The following is a 17,183-nucleotide window of genomic DNA, read 5'->3' as shown; positions in this document are numbered from 1 at the left end:
AACATGACCTCATCCCAACCCCTCCACTCCATCCCAACATGACCTCATCCCAACCCCTCCACTCCATCCCAACATGACCTCATCCCAACCCCTCCACTCCATCCCAAAATGACCTCATCCCAACCCCTCCACTCCATCCCAACATGACCTCATCCCAACCCCTCCACTCCATCCCACCCCACCCCAACCCGACCTCTGTACAACTGGCAAAGCAGCCTATCGACGGGCATGTTTAAGCTTCACTCTGTGCCCCACTGGCACAGGGAGATACAGGTAAACCATCCACTGGATGTGTTACAGTTACTTTGCCAGGCGACTCTGACAGCACCTCCCAATCCCACCGAGCACAAGGCCAAAGTGTGAACATGACCACTCACACGTTCCCCTCCAAGTCCGGCATCATCCTGATTTGGGAATATCCGACTGTTCCCTCATTGTGACAGGGTCCGAATCCCTCCCCACTCGGTTAGAGATCACTCTCACACTAACACCTTTGCCTTTGATTGTGTTTCTATTTCTGCACTGTGTCTTTCTTCTCTTCAAAGCCTCGTATAATTTATGTAAGCTGTCGGTACATTTGTGCGTGTGATGCTTTAGTTACTGTATCAGTACCTCACCGGAACGTCGGAAGCTGGAATCCGGCGAAACAATCCATCTGCTGGAGGGACTCAGCGTGTGTGGGGAGGGGGAGGGGAGGTGCTGATGATCTCGATGCCGATGTAGAGTTTCCACCAGAAGCATCGACAATTCCTTTCCTCTCACAGATGCTGCTTGTCCTGATAGTGTCCCCCAGGACATTGTTGCTGACAATAATCTCAAACTGACCAGCAGGATAGGATCCATTTCCTCACTGGAATGACAGGAGGGTAGGAACCCTTCACCGGAACGACAGGAGGGTAGGATCCCCTCACCGGAATGACAGGAGGGTAGGATCCCCTCACCGGAACGACAGGAGGGTAGGATCCACTCACCGGAACTACGGGAGGGTAGGATCCCCTCACCGGAACGACAGGAGGGTAGGATCCCCTCACCGGAACGACAGGAGGGTAGGATCCACTCACCGGAACTACGGGAGGGTAGGATCCCCTCACCGGAACGACAGGAGGGTAGGATCCCCTGACCGGAACGACAGGAGGGTAGGAACCCCTCACCGGAACTACGGGAGGGTAGGATCCCCTCACCGGAACGACAGGAGGGTAGGATCCCCTGACCGGAACGACAGGAGGGTAGGAACCCCTCACCGGAACGACAGGAGGGTAGGATCCCCTCACCGGACCGACAGGAGGGTAGGATTCCCTCACCGGAACGACAGGAGGGTAGGAACCCCTCACCGGAACGACAGGAGGGTAGTAACCCCTCACCTGAACGACAGGAGGGTAGGAACCCCTCACCAAAACGACAGGAGGGTAGGAACCCCTCACCGGAACGACAGGAGGGTAGGATCCCCTCACCGGAATGACAGGAGGGTAGGATCCCCTCACCGGAATGACAGGAGGGTAGGATCCACTCACCGGAACTACGGGAGGGTAGGATCCACTCACCGGAACTACGGGAGGGTAGGATCCCCTCACCGGAACGACGGGAGGGTAGGATCCCCTGACCGGAACGACGGGAGGGTAGGATCCCCTGACCGGAACGACAGGAGGGTAGGAACCCCTCACCGGAACGACAGGAGGGTAGGATCCCCTCACCGGACCGACAGGAGGGTAGGATTCCCTCACCGGAACGACAGGAGGGTAGGATCCCCTCACCGGAACGACAGGAGGGTAGGATCCCCTCACCGGACCGACAGGAGGGTAGGATTCCCTCACCGGAACGACAGGAGGGTAGGAACCCCTCACCGGAACGACAGGAGGGTAGTAACCCCTCACCTGAACGACAGGAGGGTAGGAACCCCTCACCAAAACAACAGGAGGGTAGGAACCCCTCACCGGAACGACAGGAGGGTAGGATCCACTCACCGGAACTACGGGAGGGTAGGATCCCCTCACCGGAACGACGGGAGGGTAGGAACCCCTCACCAAAACGACAGGAGGGTAGGAACCCCTCACCGGAACGACAGGAGGGTAGGAACCCCTCACCGGAACGACAGGAGGGTAGGAACCCCTCACCAAAACGACAGGAGGGTCGTATCCCCTCACCGGAACGACAGGAGGGTAGGAACCCCTCACCGGAACAACAGGAGGGTAGGATCCACTCACCGGAACGACAGGAGGGTAGGATCCCCTGACCGGAACGACAGGAGGGTAGTAACCCCTCACCGGAACAACGGGAGGGTAGGATCCCCTGACCGGAACGACAGGAGGGTAGGATTCCCTCACTGGAACAATAGCAGCTTCCTGGAAGACAACTAACTCTCACTTTCTCAGGGGAAGAGGGAGAATGAGAAAGGTTGGCCTCGTTCCCGATACCCAAATCCTGAAGACTGTTTACAGCACAGAACAGATCCTTTGGCCCAGGGTGTTGTGCTGAACTAATTAAATCAGTAATTAAAAACATACCTATACTGACCCTACGCATGTCCGTACTCATGTGCCCATCTAGAGCCTCTTAAGCACCTCTAACAAATCTCCCTCCACCTCCAACCCTGGCAGTGAATTCCAGACCCCCACCACTCTATAAAATAAACTTGTTCAACACACTTCCTTTCAGCTGCTCTCACCTCTTGTACTAGAATGGGGAGAAAGGTACTGGGTTGCTAATGGACTCTCTCTGTGCCTCTGTCAGGTCTCCCTTCACCTCTACAGGGAAAAAACACGTTTGTCCAACCTCTCCTTATAACACACATCCCGTCTAATCCAGGAAACCCTCTTCTGCATCCTCTGTCACGGTCAGCACTGAAAACAGCGAATGGCTTCGAGCTGTGGGCTATCAACATCCCAGAGGATCGATCTTGGGCACAACACGTTGCAAGCCTGAAGAAGCCATGCCAGTGGCTATACAGCACTTTGCTAGAAGTCTGAGGAGATTCGCTACGTCACCAAAGATTTACAAATTCTTACAGATGTATGGTGGAGAACATTCTGACCGTTGTATCACACCCATCAGAAGGCCCACAAACACCGTCCCAAAACTCCTTTTACATGCCAAATTCATTCTTCTCATCATTTTAGCAATTTAATGACTTTGCCCTGCACAAAGCAAAACAAGAAATTTTGCTCATTTAAGACACTGATAAAAAATCTGATGCTGATTCTCAAAAGCCTCCACGTGCTTCCTGTCATGGAGCAACTACAACTGAAAGTAATACTCCCGAGTCCACGTTAACCTTCCAGTTTCGGCCACATTTCAAGCCCTCGCGATTCCTCGTTAAGCCAAGGTGACACCCACCACCCACCGTCTCGCTACACCCGACTCACGGTGCGCCGGACATTCCCGGGTACAGCCCATCAGCGATGCAGACAGTGAGAGCTCGGACATGGTCAGCCAGCACACGGTACGCTGTGTCCACGGAGGCGGCCTCACTGCACCCCACCAGCCCGCTGTAGCGAGGAGCACCCGACTCCTGGGAGGGGAAAGTGAACGTCCCATCAGACAGAACCTACATCGTGCTGTGACATACCCCCACCCCAACTCTGAGCCACCACATCCCTCGGGAGCTTCCTACCCACCCTCCGCCTCTACCTCACCCAACCACCCCACTCTCGGCTCTGTGTAGGCAGCCCCATCCTCCAGTGCCCTTAGGAGCAACCCCTGCCCTCACCCGGTGAATGGCATCCAAAATGGGGGTGAAGAGGTCGGTGTCGTAGTTGGAAGTCGAACCCTGCAGAACCGCAGCCAGTCGCTCAAGGCCCATCCCAGTGTCGACACTGTGTCGGGGCAGAGGCTGCAGGCTGGAGTCTGATTCCCTGAGGGACAGAGAGATGGAGTGAGGCTCCTCAACCATCGTTCACTACTCGTAGGGTCAGACACTCTATCCTCTCCCATCACACACTCCTGCCGTCCGACACAGAGTGGGGCTCCCTATACACTGTCCCATCACACGCTCCTGGGGTCAGACACAGAGTGGGGCTCCCGATACACTGTCCCATCACACACTCCTGGGGTCAGACACAGAGTGGGACTCCCTATACACTGTCCCATCACACACTCCTGCGGTCAGAGACAGAGTGGGGCTCCCTATACACTGTCCCATCACACATTCCTGGGGTCAGACACAGAGTGGGGCTCCCTATACACTGTCCCATCACACACTCCTAGGGTCAGACACAGAGTGGGGCTCCCTATACACTGTCCCATCACACACTCCTGGGGTCAGACACAGAGTGGGACCGGGACCTGACCCAGCTGCCCTGGGAGACCGTTCCATCTGGTAATTATCCATGGGACCGGGACCTGACCCAGCTGCCCTGGCAGACTGGTATATTGGCAGTCTTACTGGCAGCATGCTGACTTGGGTGGTCCACAGTGATCTGGTGAGCATTCTGCCGCTGTTTGGCCTCACACTGCACCTTATAACCTGGCTCTGACACTTCGTCTGCTGCAGAGGGTCTCATCGAGGTTAATGGATCTTTGACACAGGCCCCATTGCCTTCCGGAAAGGGGTACATCAGGAATATCACAGCCAGCCTTTTGTGCACCATCTCTATAGGAGAGTTGGTTGTACATGTACGAGGCCTTGGAGAAAGCCTGCTGACCTCAACTGTCAAACAGGGCTGACAGCCTTTTGCGGTGTGGCTCCGCAACACAGTGAGCTGTGTTCTGCGTTTACGTGGAGAGTGAGAGGTTGTAGACCCCCTTACTACCCGAAGGCCTTCCTGGTTGCACATCAGCCCCGCTGTGGGAGCCCTCCCCTGGCCAGTCCCTGCAGGGGGAACAGGCCCTGTCCACTGTGGGAGCCCTCCCCTGGCCAGTCCCTGCAGGGGGAACAGGCCCTGTCCACTGTGGGAGCCCTCCCCTGGCCAGACCCTGCAGGGGGAACAGGCCCTGTCCACTGTGGGAGCCCTCCCCTGGCCAGTCCCTGCAGTGGGAACAGGCCGTGTCCACTGTGGGAGCCCTCCCCTGGCCAGTCCCTGCAGGGGGAACAGGCCCTGTCCACTGTGGGAGCCCTCCCCTGGCCAGTCCCTGCAGGGGGAACAGGCCCTGTCCACTGTGGGAGCCCTCCCCTGGCCAGTCCCTGCAGTGGGAACAGGCCCTGTCCACTGTGGGAGCCCTCCCCTGGCCAGTCCCTGCAGGGGGAACAGGCCCTGTCCACTGTGGGAGCCCTCCCCTGGCCAGTCCCTGCAGGGGGAACAGGCCCTGTCCACTGTGGGAGCCCTCCCCTGGCCAGTCCCTGCAGGGGGAACAGGCCCTGTCAACTGTGGGAGCCCTCCCCTGGCCAGTCTCTGCAGTGGGAACAGGCCCTGTCCACTGTGGGAGCCCTCCCCTGGCCAGTCCCTGCAGGGGGAACAGGCCCTGTCCACTGTGGGAGCCCTCCCCTGGCCAGTCCCTGCAGGGGGAACAGGCCCTGTCCACTGTGGGAGCCCTCCCCTGGCCAGTCCCTGCAGGGGGAACAGGCCCTGTCCACTGTGGGAGCCCTCCCCTGGCCAGTCCCTGCAGGGGGAACAGGCCCTGTCCGCTGTGGGAGCCCTCCCCTGGCCAGTCCCTGCAGGGGGAACAGGCCCTGTCCACTGTGGGAGCCCTCCCCTGGCCAGTCCCTGCAGTGGGAACAGGCCCTGTCCACTGTGGGAGCCCTCCCCTGACCAGTCCCTGCAGGGGGAACAGGCCCTGTCCACTGTGGGAGCCCTCCCCTGACCAGTCTCTGCAGTGGGAACAGGCCGTGTCCACTGTGGGAGCCCTCCCCTGGCCAGTCTCTGCAGTGGGAACAGGCCCTGTCCACTGTGGGAGCCCTCCCCTGGCCAGTCCCTGCAGGGGGAACAGGCCCTGTCCACTGTGGGAGCCCTCCCCTGGCCAGTCCCTGCAGGGGGAACAGGCCCTGTCCACTGTGGGAGCCCTCCCCTGGCCAGTCCCTGCAGGGGGAACAGGCCCTGTCCACTGTGGGAGCCCTCCCCTGGCCAGTCCCTGCAGGGGGAACAGGCCCTGTCCACTGTGGGAGCCCTCCCCTGGCCAGTCCCTGCAGGGGGAACAGGCCCTGTCCACTGTGGGAGCCCTCCCCTGGCCAGTCCCTGCAGGGGGAACAGGCCCTGTCCACTGTGGGAGCCCTCCCCTGGCCAGTCCCTGCAGGGGAACAGGCCCTGTCCACTGTGGGAGCCCTCCCCTGGCCAGTCCCTGCAGGAGAACAGGCCCTGTCCACTGTGGGAGCCCTCCCCTGGCCAGTCCCTGCAGGGGGAACAGGCCCTGTCCGCTGTGGGAGCCCTCCCCTGGCCAGTCCCTGCAGGGGGAACAGGCCCTGTCCGCTGTGGGAGCCCTCCCCTGGCCAGTCCCTGCAGTGGGAACAGGCCGTGTCCACTGTGGGAGCCCTCCCCTGGCCAGTCCCTGCAGGGGGAACAGGCCCTGTCCACTGTGGGAGCCCTCCCCTGGCCAGTCACTGCAGGGGGAACAGGCCCTGTCCACTGTGGGAGCCCTCCCCTGGCCAGTCCCTGCAGTGGGAACAGGCCCTGTCCACTGTGGGAGCCCTCCCCTGGCCAGTCCCTGCAGGGGGAACAGGCCCTGTCCACTGTGGGAGCCCTCCCCTGGCCAGTCCCTGCAGGGGGAACAGGCCCTGTCCACTGTGGGAGCCCTCCCCTGGCCAGTCCCTGCAGGGGGAACAGGCCCTGTCCACTGTGGGAGCCCTCCCCTGGCCAGTCCCTGCAGGGGGAACAGGCCCTGTCCACTGTGGGAGCCCTCCCCTGGCCAGTCCCTGCAGGGGGAACAGGCCCTGTCCACTGTGGGAGCCCTCCCCTGGCCAGTCCCTGCAGTGGGAACAGGCCGTGTCCACTGGCTCTCTGCAACAGGTCCACGAGACACAGGTACTGGAGTACATCCTCGATTGTGAGGACTCACCCGGGAATGGGGTCACAGCAAACGGTGGTGAAGAGGGTTTGTGGCACACTGACCTCCACCAGTCAGGGCACTGCACAGGAACTTGATGTTACAGTTGACGCTCTGTTGGTCAGACTGCAGCTGGAGTATTGCTTCCACGAGGAAAGACAGGAGCTGGGGTACTGATTCACAGAGAATAGTTAACAGGCTATTCCCCGGAGCATAGGACACTTGAGGGATGATCTTGCAGAGGTGTTTACAATTATGAGGGGGATGGATAGGGAGTGTGCACTCAATCTTTCTCCCAGGGCTGGGGGATCAAGAACTAGAAGGCACTGGTTTAAGGTGAGAGGAGAGGGATTTAATAGGAACCAAAAAAGGGGGCATTTCACCCAGAGAGTGGTCAGTATACGGAATGAGCTGCCAGAGGAACTGATTTTCCCGGGAATGGTCAAACACGGCTGGCTTAGATCCCAATTTTGTCACGGACCAGTTAGGCAAAGGGCCTGTTTGACTGCTGTAAGACTCTTTGACATTGATATCTTGAAAGAATTTTGATTACGGTCGAAAGAAATTATTTTAAAACAAAGACACTCATAACGAGGGGCCAGGAAAAGCCAAGCCCTTAAATCAAAGCATCTTAGGACAGAATACCAAATCTCCTGTTCAGCCCTCCCCCTGCCCTTCGCCCCCTCACCTGTGGTACTGCATGAAGACCAGGTTCCAGAGCTCGACCACTGCAGGGTTGCCGCTGTTGACCTGGGCTGCAGCCCCCGGCCCCAGCCCATGGTCGTAGTGGATCTCGGAGCAGGGTCCGCAGGGGCCCGTCTCCCCCATCTCCCAGAAGTTGCTGCTCAGTCCAAAGGGCAGTACCCGGTCTGGGGGCAGGCTGCAACACAGGGCAGGAGTGGAGTCGAGCAGCTGGACCCCTGCACCCTCATTCCCCCTCCCAACACATCCTGCCCCCACTCTGCTGATGCTGCAAACCCCACCCCTTGCAGACACATGGATGACGTTTGGGCAGGGTGGTTTGTGCAGGAGGTGAATAAGAGTGGAGGTGGGTGTCTCGCTGAGAAATGAGCGAACTCACAAGACAGAGGTTGGGCAGAGCCTTGGGTCTGAGAGCGTAGGAAGGGGCAGTACCGAGGGAGAGTCACTGTGGGAGGGGCGGTACCGAGGGAGAGTCACTGTGGGAGGGGCGGTACTGTGAGAGGGGCAATACTGACGGAGAGTCACACCGTGGGAGGGCTGGTACTGAGGGAGAGTCACACCGTGGGAGGGGCGATACTGAGGGAGAGTCACACCGTGGGAGGGACGGTACTGAGGGAGAGTCACACCGTGGGAGGGGTGATACCGAGGGAGAGTTGCCCTGTGGGAGGGGCAGTTTAGGAGCAGCCTCCCTTTGCCCATCCCTCCTATAGAAAGCCCTGTGCACTCACCCCAGGCTGAGCCAGACATCCCGCGTCTCCTCATCAGCCTCCAGCCCAGCAGCGGAGTCTCCCCCAAAGTAGGTGACGTACAGTCTGTCCGGGGGGATCCCATACACCTCCGTCAGCAGCTCCCAGGCCATGGAACACGCCTCCTCCTGCAACCCAGGGCAAAGGAACCATCATGCACCCCCCTCGCCCAGCAGGCCACCCCAGGCTGTGAGAGGGGCTGAACACCATCCCACCACAATGGGCCCCAGAATCTGTCCCTCCTACCATCGGCTCCTCCCCTCCAGTTCAAACAATAGATGGCTATTAAACTCTGATACCTTCTTTAGTTAACCACCCCCCACAGTTAATTACACGGCTGTTGCTATGGTGAGGCGCGGACCCTGTAGGGGAGGTTTTGCAATTAGATCAACCCAACAGCTGCCCCCCCACTTTGGATTTCACCCCTCCTCCCTCTTGCTCCCCTTCACCCACAGTACTGCCACCCACAAGATTTCCACACACATCCCTCACTTCACCCTGACCACCTCAGCCCCCTCCCCTCCCCCAGAAGCCCTCCCTCACCTCTAACCCCTCCTTCTACCCCTCATCCCTCTCCCCACCCCTTCCCCTCCCCTCTTGACCCCCCCCCAGCACGCACCTTGAAGAAGTCACCGAAGGACCAGTTGCCGAGCATCTCGAAGAAGGTGTGGTGGTAGAGATCACGACCCACGTCCTCCAGGTCATTGTGCTTACCGCCCGCGCGCACGCACTTCTGGCTGTTGACCACTCTCCGGTAATTGGCCATTTCACTGCGGGGGTCCACGCTGCCCAGGATCAGGGGCTTAAACTGCAAAGGGACACGGTGGGGCATCCTGTTAGAGCTGTAAGGATGTTGCCAGGCCAGAGAGTCCAAATCCAGAAGACTGAGCAGTGTCTGTAGTTCTGCACACTGCACTACAGGATAACGACAGGAGTACAGGGGGGGTCTGTTGTTAAGCAGCTTCTACATTCTCCCCGTGAGCCACGGCTTCCTTCTCGTGCTCCACATTCTGAACCGTGTGGTTGGCCACTGGGAAGATGGCGACCGGGCAGGCTAGTCCTTGCTCATTGGGTTTGACACGCACGACCCATCCCACTGAATGTTTCCACGTGCACGTGACGAGTAAAGATCAGCTTTATCTTATCTTTTTGAGATCACTAAAGGCGAGATCGCCAAGGTAGGGCTGTTTAAAACTTGAGGGTATAGGTTTAAGGAGGGAGGGAAGAGGTTTAAAGGGGTAACATTTTCACACAGAGTGAATTGAGCTGGAAGCAAGAACAGATAGAACATTTACAGTACGAGGCATCTGGGCAGGTGTTTGAGCAGAGCACACATGGTCCCTTCAGCCCAACAACTGCACATCCCATTCGCCTTCATCTGGCCCATATCCCTCTAAACCTTTCCTGTCCTTCTACCCAAGTCACCTCTAAGTGTTGTCATTTTACCTGCTTCTTCAGCTCCCTGTGGCAGCCTATTCTACACCCACCACCCTGTGCAGAAAAAGCTTCTTTTTAAATGTTTTCCCTCTCACCTTTGACCAGTGTCCTCCAGTGTTAGACTCCCATACACTGGGAAAAACACTGTGACTGTCCACTTCACCTACACCCTTAATATTTTATAGAACTTCTACAAAGTCACCCCTAAGCCCATCCAATTACTTCTTACAACTCAAGTCCTTCAGATCTGGTGTAAATCTTCCCCGCATCCTTCCCACAGCTCATCCAGCTGAGGTTTTGGACAGTTTGAAAACCGAGTCTAGAACAGTACACACTGCAACAGGTCCCTCAGCACGTGATGTTATACTCAACCAATTAAACCGATGAACCTATTAATCTCGTCTGCCTACATACGGTTCTCCATCTGCAATGTGTGTCTGTCTGAAATGCCTCTTGTACCTGTCTCCACAAACAGCCATGGCAATGCAGTCCAAGCTTTCACCTTAAATGCATCTCCTCCCACATTACACCTTTCAATCCTGGGTAACAGATACCGGCTGCCTGCTCCATCTACGCCTCCGTTCTTTCCAAATCCAGTACTCAGTGCACCATCTGATCAAGGTAAGCATGTCAAGCATGCCAATCTGTCTACCACTCTCAGGGAACGTTGTACGTGTACCCCTAGATCTCTGTGATCTACAGCACTCCCCTGGGGCAACAAACAATCTGCTTGAGGAAAGGGAATGCCATTCTTTCGCATCAAAAGCATGTATTGGAACTTTCTGCCCCACAAGTGCTGCTTGCCCCACTGGGTTCTTTCTCCAACAGATTTCTTTGTTGCTTCAGATTCTAGCATTTGTGGTCTCTTGTGTCAATATTCTGCAGTGAAATGTGAGAGTCTTGCATTGGTTTAACTTCCCAAGACACTTACATTCACATTTCTCTGCCGTTCCCTTACCCACCTTCCCAGTTGATCTCGATCCTACTGCAACCTCAGACAACGTTCTTCACTGCCCACCACACCACCGATTTTGGTGTCACAAATGTGCAAACTAACTGTGATAACTACATTCTTCTCTAAATTGTCCATATAGATAAGAAATACCAAAGGTCATAGGTCTCCAATCTGAATAACAACCTCCCCAGCATCCAACCAACAACTTCCTCTGAACCAATCTCATATCCAATTCAGCAAGGTACCTGGGACCCCGCGCGATCTAACATTCCAGATCAGGCTACCACATGGAGCCTTGTCCCAGGCCGCGCTAATGTCTACATGGACGACATTTACCATATCGATCCTCTTGGACAGTACTTGGTAGTTCACAAGATAAAGAAGAAGTAGGCCATTTGGCCCATCGAGTCTGCTCTGCCACTCCACCATGAGCTAAACTATTTGCCCATCTAGTTCCAATTTCCAGCTTTTCCCCCCATATCCCTTGATACCCTAACTAGATACCTATCAATCTCCTCCTTAAACACCCTCAATGACCAGGCCTCCACAGCTGCATGTGGCCACGAATTCCATAAATCCACAACCCTCTGGCTAAAAAAATTTCTCATCATCTCTGTTTTAAATGGGTACCCTCTAATTCTAAGACTGTGGCCTCTTGTCCTGGACTCACCAACCAAGGGAAACAGCCTTTCCACATCTACTCTGTCCAACCCTTTCAACATTCGAAATGTTTCTATGAGATCCCCCACCATTTTTCTATACTCTAATGAATACAGTCCAAGCAACAAACACCCCTCATATGTTAGCCCCTGCATTCTGGAATCATCCTCGTAATTCTCCTCTGAACTCTCTCCAACATCAGTACATCCCTTCTAAGATAGGGGCCCAAAACTGCACACAGTATTCCAAATGAGGTCTCACCAGTGCCCCATAGAGCCTCATCAACACCTCCTTACTCTTATACACTATTCCACTTGAAATGAATGCAAACATAGCATTTCATTCGCTTTCCTTCCTGCCAATCCAACCTGATGGTTAACCTTTAGGGTATCCTGCACGAGGACCCCCAAGTCTCTTTGGACTTCGATTTTTGAATTTTCTCCCCATCTAAATAATAATTTGCCCAATTATTTCTTCTTCCAAAATGTACAACCGTACATTTCTCAACATTGTATCTCATCAACCATTACTTAATTCTATTGTACCTAATTCAATTCCCTGAGACCTCTGGCTATCAGGTATGTTGCTAATGTCTTCCACTGTGAAGACTGATGCAACATACTCATTTAGTTCCTCTGCCATCTCTTTGTTACCCAGTATAATTTCTCCAGCATCATTTTCAATCGGTCCTATATCTACAAGTGTCACTCTTTTACTCTTCGTATATTCAAAAAAACTCTAAGTATCCTTTTTTATGTTAATTGCCAACTTCCTTTCATAATTGATCTTTTCTTTCCTAATGACCTTCTTAGTTTCCTTCTGTAAGTTTTTAAAATTCGTCCAGTCCTCAGTTTTCCCACTAATTTTTGCTTCCTTGTATGCCTTTGCTTCCTTTCTTTTGCTTTTATTTTAGTCGTAACCTCTCTCGTTAGCCACATTTGTGCCACTTTTCCATTCACGATTTTCTTTTTTCTTGGAATTTATTTTTCCTGCACTTTCCTTATTTCTTGTAGGAATTTCATCCAATTCTGCTCTACTGTCCCTCCATCGAGCTTACTTTAACAATCAACTTGGGCCAGTTCCTCTCTCATACCACTGTATTTTCCCTTGTTCCACTGAAATATCAATATACTTGATACCAGCTTCTCCTTTTCAAATTTGAAACTGAACTCAATCATATTATGATCACTATTTCTAAGGGGTTCCATTACCTCTGGCTCCCTAATCACCTCAGGCTCATTACACAGCACCCAATCCAAAACAGCCGATCCCCTGGTGGGCTTATGGACAAGCTGCTCCAGAAAGCCATCCTGTACGCATTCTACAAACTCCCTCTCCTGAGATCCAGTACCTTCCTGACTTCCCCAATCCACTTTCATATTAAAATCTCCCATAATTATCTTGACATTTTCCTTCTGACACGCTTTTTCTATTTCCAGTTGTAACTTGTAGTCCACATCCCGGCTGCTGTTTGGAGGCCTGTATATAACTGCTATTAATGTCTTTTTACCCTTGCCATTTCTTAACTTGACTCATAAAGACTCTACCTCTTCTGATCCTTTGTCCCTTCGTTCTAGTAATTTGATACATTGCTTACCATCAGGGCCACACCACCCCCTTTACCTACCTTCCTATCTTTCCTAAACACTGTGTACCCTTGGACATTCAGCTTCCAATCACATCCATCATTTAGCCATGACTCGGTGATGGCCACAATGTCGTATCTTTTAACCTGCAATTGTACAAGGTCATCCACTTTATTTCTAATGCTGTGTGCATTTAAGTACAGTACATTTAGATCAGTATCTGTTACGATTTTGCTATATTTCTATCGCACAGCAAATTACCCTGTCTATTCACCTGCCTGTCCTTCCCCCTGCCAACTTAGTTTAAACCCTCCCTAACAGCTATTATTAACAGCTATTTTACCAATCCCGCCAGGATATTAGTACCCTTTGAGTTCAGGTGTAACCCATCGTTTTTGTATAAGTCATACCTCCCCCAAAATAAATCCAAATGATCCAAAAATTTGAAGCCCTGCCCCCTGCACCAGTTACTTAGCCACACATTCATCTGCTTAATTCTACTATTCTGACCTTCATTGGCATGCGGCTCAAGCAGTAATCCTGAGACTATCACTCTGGAGGTCCGGCTTTTCAATTTTCTTCCTAGCTCCCAGTAATCTTCCTTCAGGACCCCTTCTCTTTTTCTGTCTATGTCACTGGTACCAACATGTACCAAGACTTCTGGCTGCTCGCCCTCTCTCCTCAGAATACTCTGGACCTGATCTGAGACATCCCGTACCCTTGCACCAGGGAGGCAAAGCACCATCCCTGTTAGTGAGACATGATTTCCCATGCACAAGTTCATGTTGACCATCTGTAATCAGTCAAAGGTGGATAGACATTTAGAATCTATTGAATCCTCTCCAGTAACCTTCCCCTGCTGATGTTAGGTTCACCAACCAGCAAATCTCTGGCCAATCCTTATTTAATTCTTTCTTAAATAAAGGCAGAACATTAACTACCCTCCAGCATATGACTATTGATGATGAGGGATATGGAATTAATGCAGGAAGTTGGGATTGGTATGGAAAATATGTTGGAATGGGAAGAAAGGCCTGTTTCTATGCTGTACAACTCTTTTAAACCAATACTCATCGTAAGGAGCACCTTTGCAGCTATAAAGAAGGCAAGACAGCGGCTACTTTTCATTAGGTCATCAAAAACACTCACAAATTTCAACAGAAGCACCATGGAGAGCATTGTACCTGTCACCATCTGGTAGGGGGACGGGGTGGCTACTGCACAGGATCAAAGCTACAGAAAGTTGTAAAATCTTCAAGGAATGATGCCTCAAAAAGGCAGCTTCCATCATTAAGGACAACCCCCCTCCCCAATCACCCAGGACATGCCCTCTTCTCATTGTTACTGTTAAGGAGATGGTACGGAGCCTGAAGGCACACACTCAGCGATTCAGGAACAGCTTCTTCCCCTCTGCCATCCAATTCCTAAATGGACATTGAACTCGCGAACACTACCTCACTACTTTTTTTATTTCCAGTTTTTTGTGCTACTTATTTAATTGAAACATTTTATTGTAATTCAGTTTTCTTTTTTCTCTCTATTATCATGTATTGCATTGAACTGCTGCCACTCGGTTAACAAATTTCACGACACATGCCGGTGATATTAAACCTGATTCTAATTCTTCGTGTTATCACCCTCTCCCTCCAGTCTCTGCCCCTCTCCTTCTAATCCCTGCCTCTCCCTTCCCGAATTGACTCAGTCCACCAAACTCAGACTCTCCTCTCCCTAACCTCCGGACTCTCTGCCCCACCCTACAATCACTCCCCAGTGACCTGAGGCTCTCTGTCATTTAAGAACATCATAACATAAAAACATAAGAAATAGGAGCAGGAGTGGGCCATCTGGCCCATCGAGCCTGCCTCGCCATTCAATAAGATCATGGCTGATCTGGCCATGGACTCATCTCCACCTACTTGCCTTTTCCCCATCACTCTTAATTCCCCTATTATGCAAAAATCTATCCAAACTTGTCTTAAATATATTTACTGAGGTAGCCTCCACTGCTTCATTGGGCAGAGAATTCCACACATTCACCATTCTCTGGGAAAAGCAGTTCCTCCTCATCTCCGTCCTAAATCTACTCCCCCGAATCTTGAGGTTATGTCCTCTAGATCTAGTCTCACCTACCAGTGGAAACAACTTTCCTGCCTCTATCTTATCTATCCCTTTCATAATTTTATATGTTTCTGTAAGATCCCCTCTCATTCTTCTGAATTCCAGTGAGTACAGTCCCAGACGACTCAATCTCTCAAAGTCTAACCCCCTCGTCTCTGGAATCAACCTGGTGAACCTCCTCTGCACCACCTCCAAAGCCAGTATATCCTTCCTCAAGTATGGAGACCAGAACTGCACACAGTACTCCAGGTGTGGTGTCACCTGTACCCTGTACAGTTGCAGCATAACCCCCCTGCTCTCAAATTCAATCCCTTTAGCAATGAAGGCCAACTTTCTATTTGCCTTCTTGATAGCCTGCTGTACCTGCAAACCAACCTTGTGTGATTTATGCTCAAGCACTCCCAGGTCCCTCCGTACAGCGGCGTGTTGCAATTTTTTACCATTTAAATAATAATCTACACTACCATTTTTGCTTCCAAAGTTGAAGCCCTTGCATTTACCAACATTGTATTCCATTTCCCAAACCGCTGTCCACTCACTTACCCTATCTGTATCTCTCTGCAGACTCTCTGTATTTTCTACACAATTTGCATTTCCACTCAATTTAGTATCATCAGCAAACTTAGATACACTACACTTGGTTCCCTCTTCCAAATTGTTAATGTGAACAGTTACAGGCCCAGCACCAACCCCTGCTGCACACCGCTCACCATTGATTGCCAACCAGAAAAATGCTCATGTATCCCAACTCTGCTTTCTATGAGTTAACCAATCCTCTATCCATGCCAATACATCACCCCCAACTCTATGCATCCTTACCTTATGGTTAAGTCTTTTATGCGGCATCATGTCAAATGCCTTCTGGAAATCCAAGTAAATGACGTCCATCTATCCATTGCGCTCATTTTATCCTCAAATTACTCAAGTAAGTTTGTCAAACAAGACCTGCCTTTGCTGAATCCATGCTATGTCTGCCTGATGGGATCCAATTCTTTCCAGATGCCTCGCTATTTCTACTTTAGTGATAGCTTCAAGCATTTTCCCAACTACAGATGTTAAACTGACTGGCCTTTTGCCTACATCCCTTTTTGATTAGTGGTGTGACATTCACCATCTTCCAATCCTCTGGGATCTACCCAAAGTCCATAGAATTTTAGTAAATGATCACCAAAGCCTCTTCTGTATCTTCTGCCATCTCTTTCAGTACCCTGGGATGCATTTCATCAGGACCAGGAAACTTGTCTATCTTTAGGCCCACAAGTTTGCTCAGCACAATAGTGATAGCTATTGTATTGAAGTCCTCACCTCCCATCACGTCCATGACATCTCTCTTTGGCATGTGGACATGTCCTCCATCGTGAAGACCAAAACAATATAGTCATTCAAAGCCTCTGCCATTTCGTCATTACCCAATATAAATTCCCCCTTCTCGTCCTCCAAGGGACCTACATTCACTTCAGCCACTCTTTTCTGCATTATATAATTATAAAAATTTTACTATCCGTTTTTATATTCTGTGCTAGCTTATGTTCATAATCTAGCTTCCCTTTATTTATTGCTCACTTAGTGGTTCTTCGTTGCTTTTCAAAGTTTTCCTAATCTTCCAGTTTCCCACTACTCTTGGCAGCTTTGTATGCTCAAGCTTTTAGTTTGATGCCTTTTATTTCCTTAGTTATCCAAGGCTGGCTCCCCCACCCCTACCGTCTTTGCTTTTAACTGGAATATACTTTTGTTGAGTACCGTGAAAAATCTCTTTGAAAGTCTTCCACTATTCCTCAATTATCCCACCATATAGCCTGTGTTCCCAAACTTCCTCATCCCATTGTAGTCTCCCTTGTTTAGGCATTACACACTGATTTTAGATCGAACTATTGCACCCTCCATTTATATGAGAAACTCGATCAAACTGATTACTCTTTCCAAGAGGATCCCTAACTACAAGATCACTAATTTTACCTATCTCACTGCACAGGACCAGACCCAAGACAGCACGTTCCCTTGTAGGTTTGGTCACATGACGTCCAAGAAAGCTATCACATCTGCCTTCAATGAAGTCCTCCTCTCGGACTA

General features: G+C 51.9%; 1 protein-coding gene across 7 annotated transcripts in view; it reads right to left on the bottom strand.

Annotated features, from left to right (window-relative positions):
- Positions 1 to 17,183, bottom strand: part of aars2 (alanyl-tRNA synthetase 2, mitochondrial (putative)) — a 91,070-nt gene that overhangs the window by 73,450 nt on the left and 437 nt on the right. For 3 of the 7 annotated variants that reach the window (XM_059982570.1, XM_059982568.1, XM_059982574.1), the window contains exons 2-6: positions 8,977 to 9,165; positions 8,340 to 8,485; positions 7,598 to 7,789; positions 3,704 to 3,848; positions 3,360 to 3,505 (exon numbers count right to left, since the gene is read on the bottom strand). In XM_059982570.1, the coding sequence (XP_059838553.1) occupies positions 3,360 to 3,505; positions 3,704 to 3,848; positions 7,598 to 7,789; positions 8,340 to 8,485; positions 8,977 to 9,165 (818 nt within the window). Of the gene's footprint in view, positions 1 to 3,359; positions 3,506 to 3,703; positions 3,849 to 7,597; positions 7,790 to 8,339; positions 8,486 to 8,976; positions 9,166 to 13,036; positions 13,142 to 15,932; positions 16,316 to 16,418; positions 17,130 to 17,183 lie in introns of those variants that run through there. The other 4 variants (XM_059982571.1, XM_059982575.1, XM_059982572.1 and 1 more) reach the window with 4 other exon arrangements.

Source organism: Hypanus sabinus, chromosome 10 (assembly GCF_030144855.1).
Source record: "Hypanus sabinus isolate sHypSab1 chromosome 10, sHypSab1.hap1, whole genome shotgun sequence".
Lineage (NCBI taxonomy): Eukaryota > Metazoa > Chordata > Chondrichthyes > Myliobatiformes > Dasyatidae > Hypanus > Hypanus sabinus.
The sequence above is the reverse complement of the archived record's forward strand: the minus strand, read 5'-3'. Positions and strand labels throughout refer to the sequence as shown.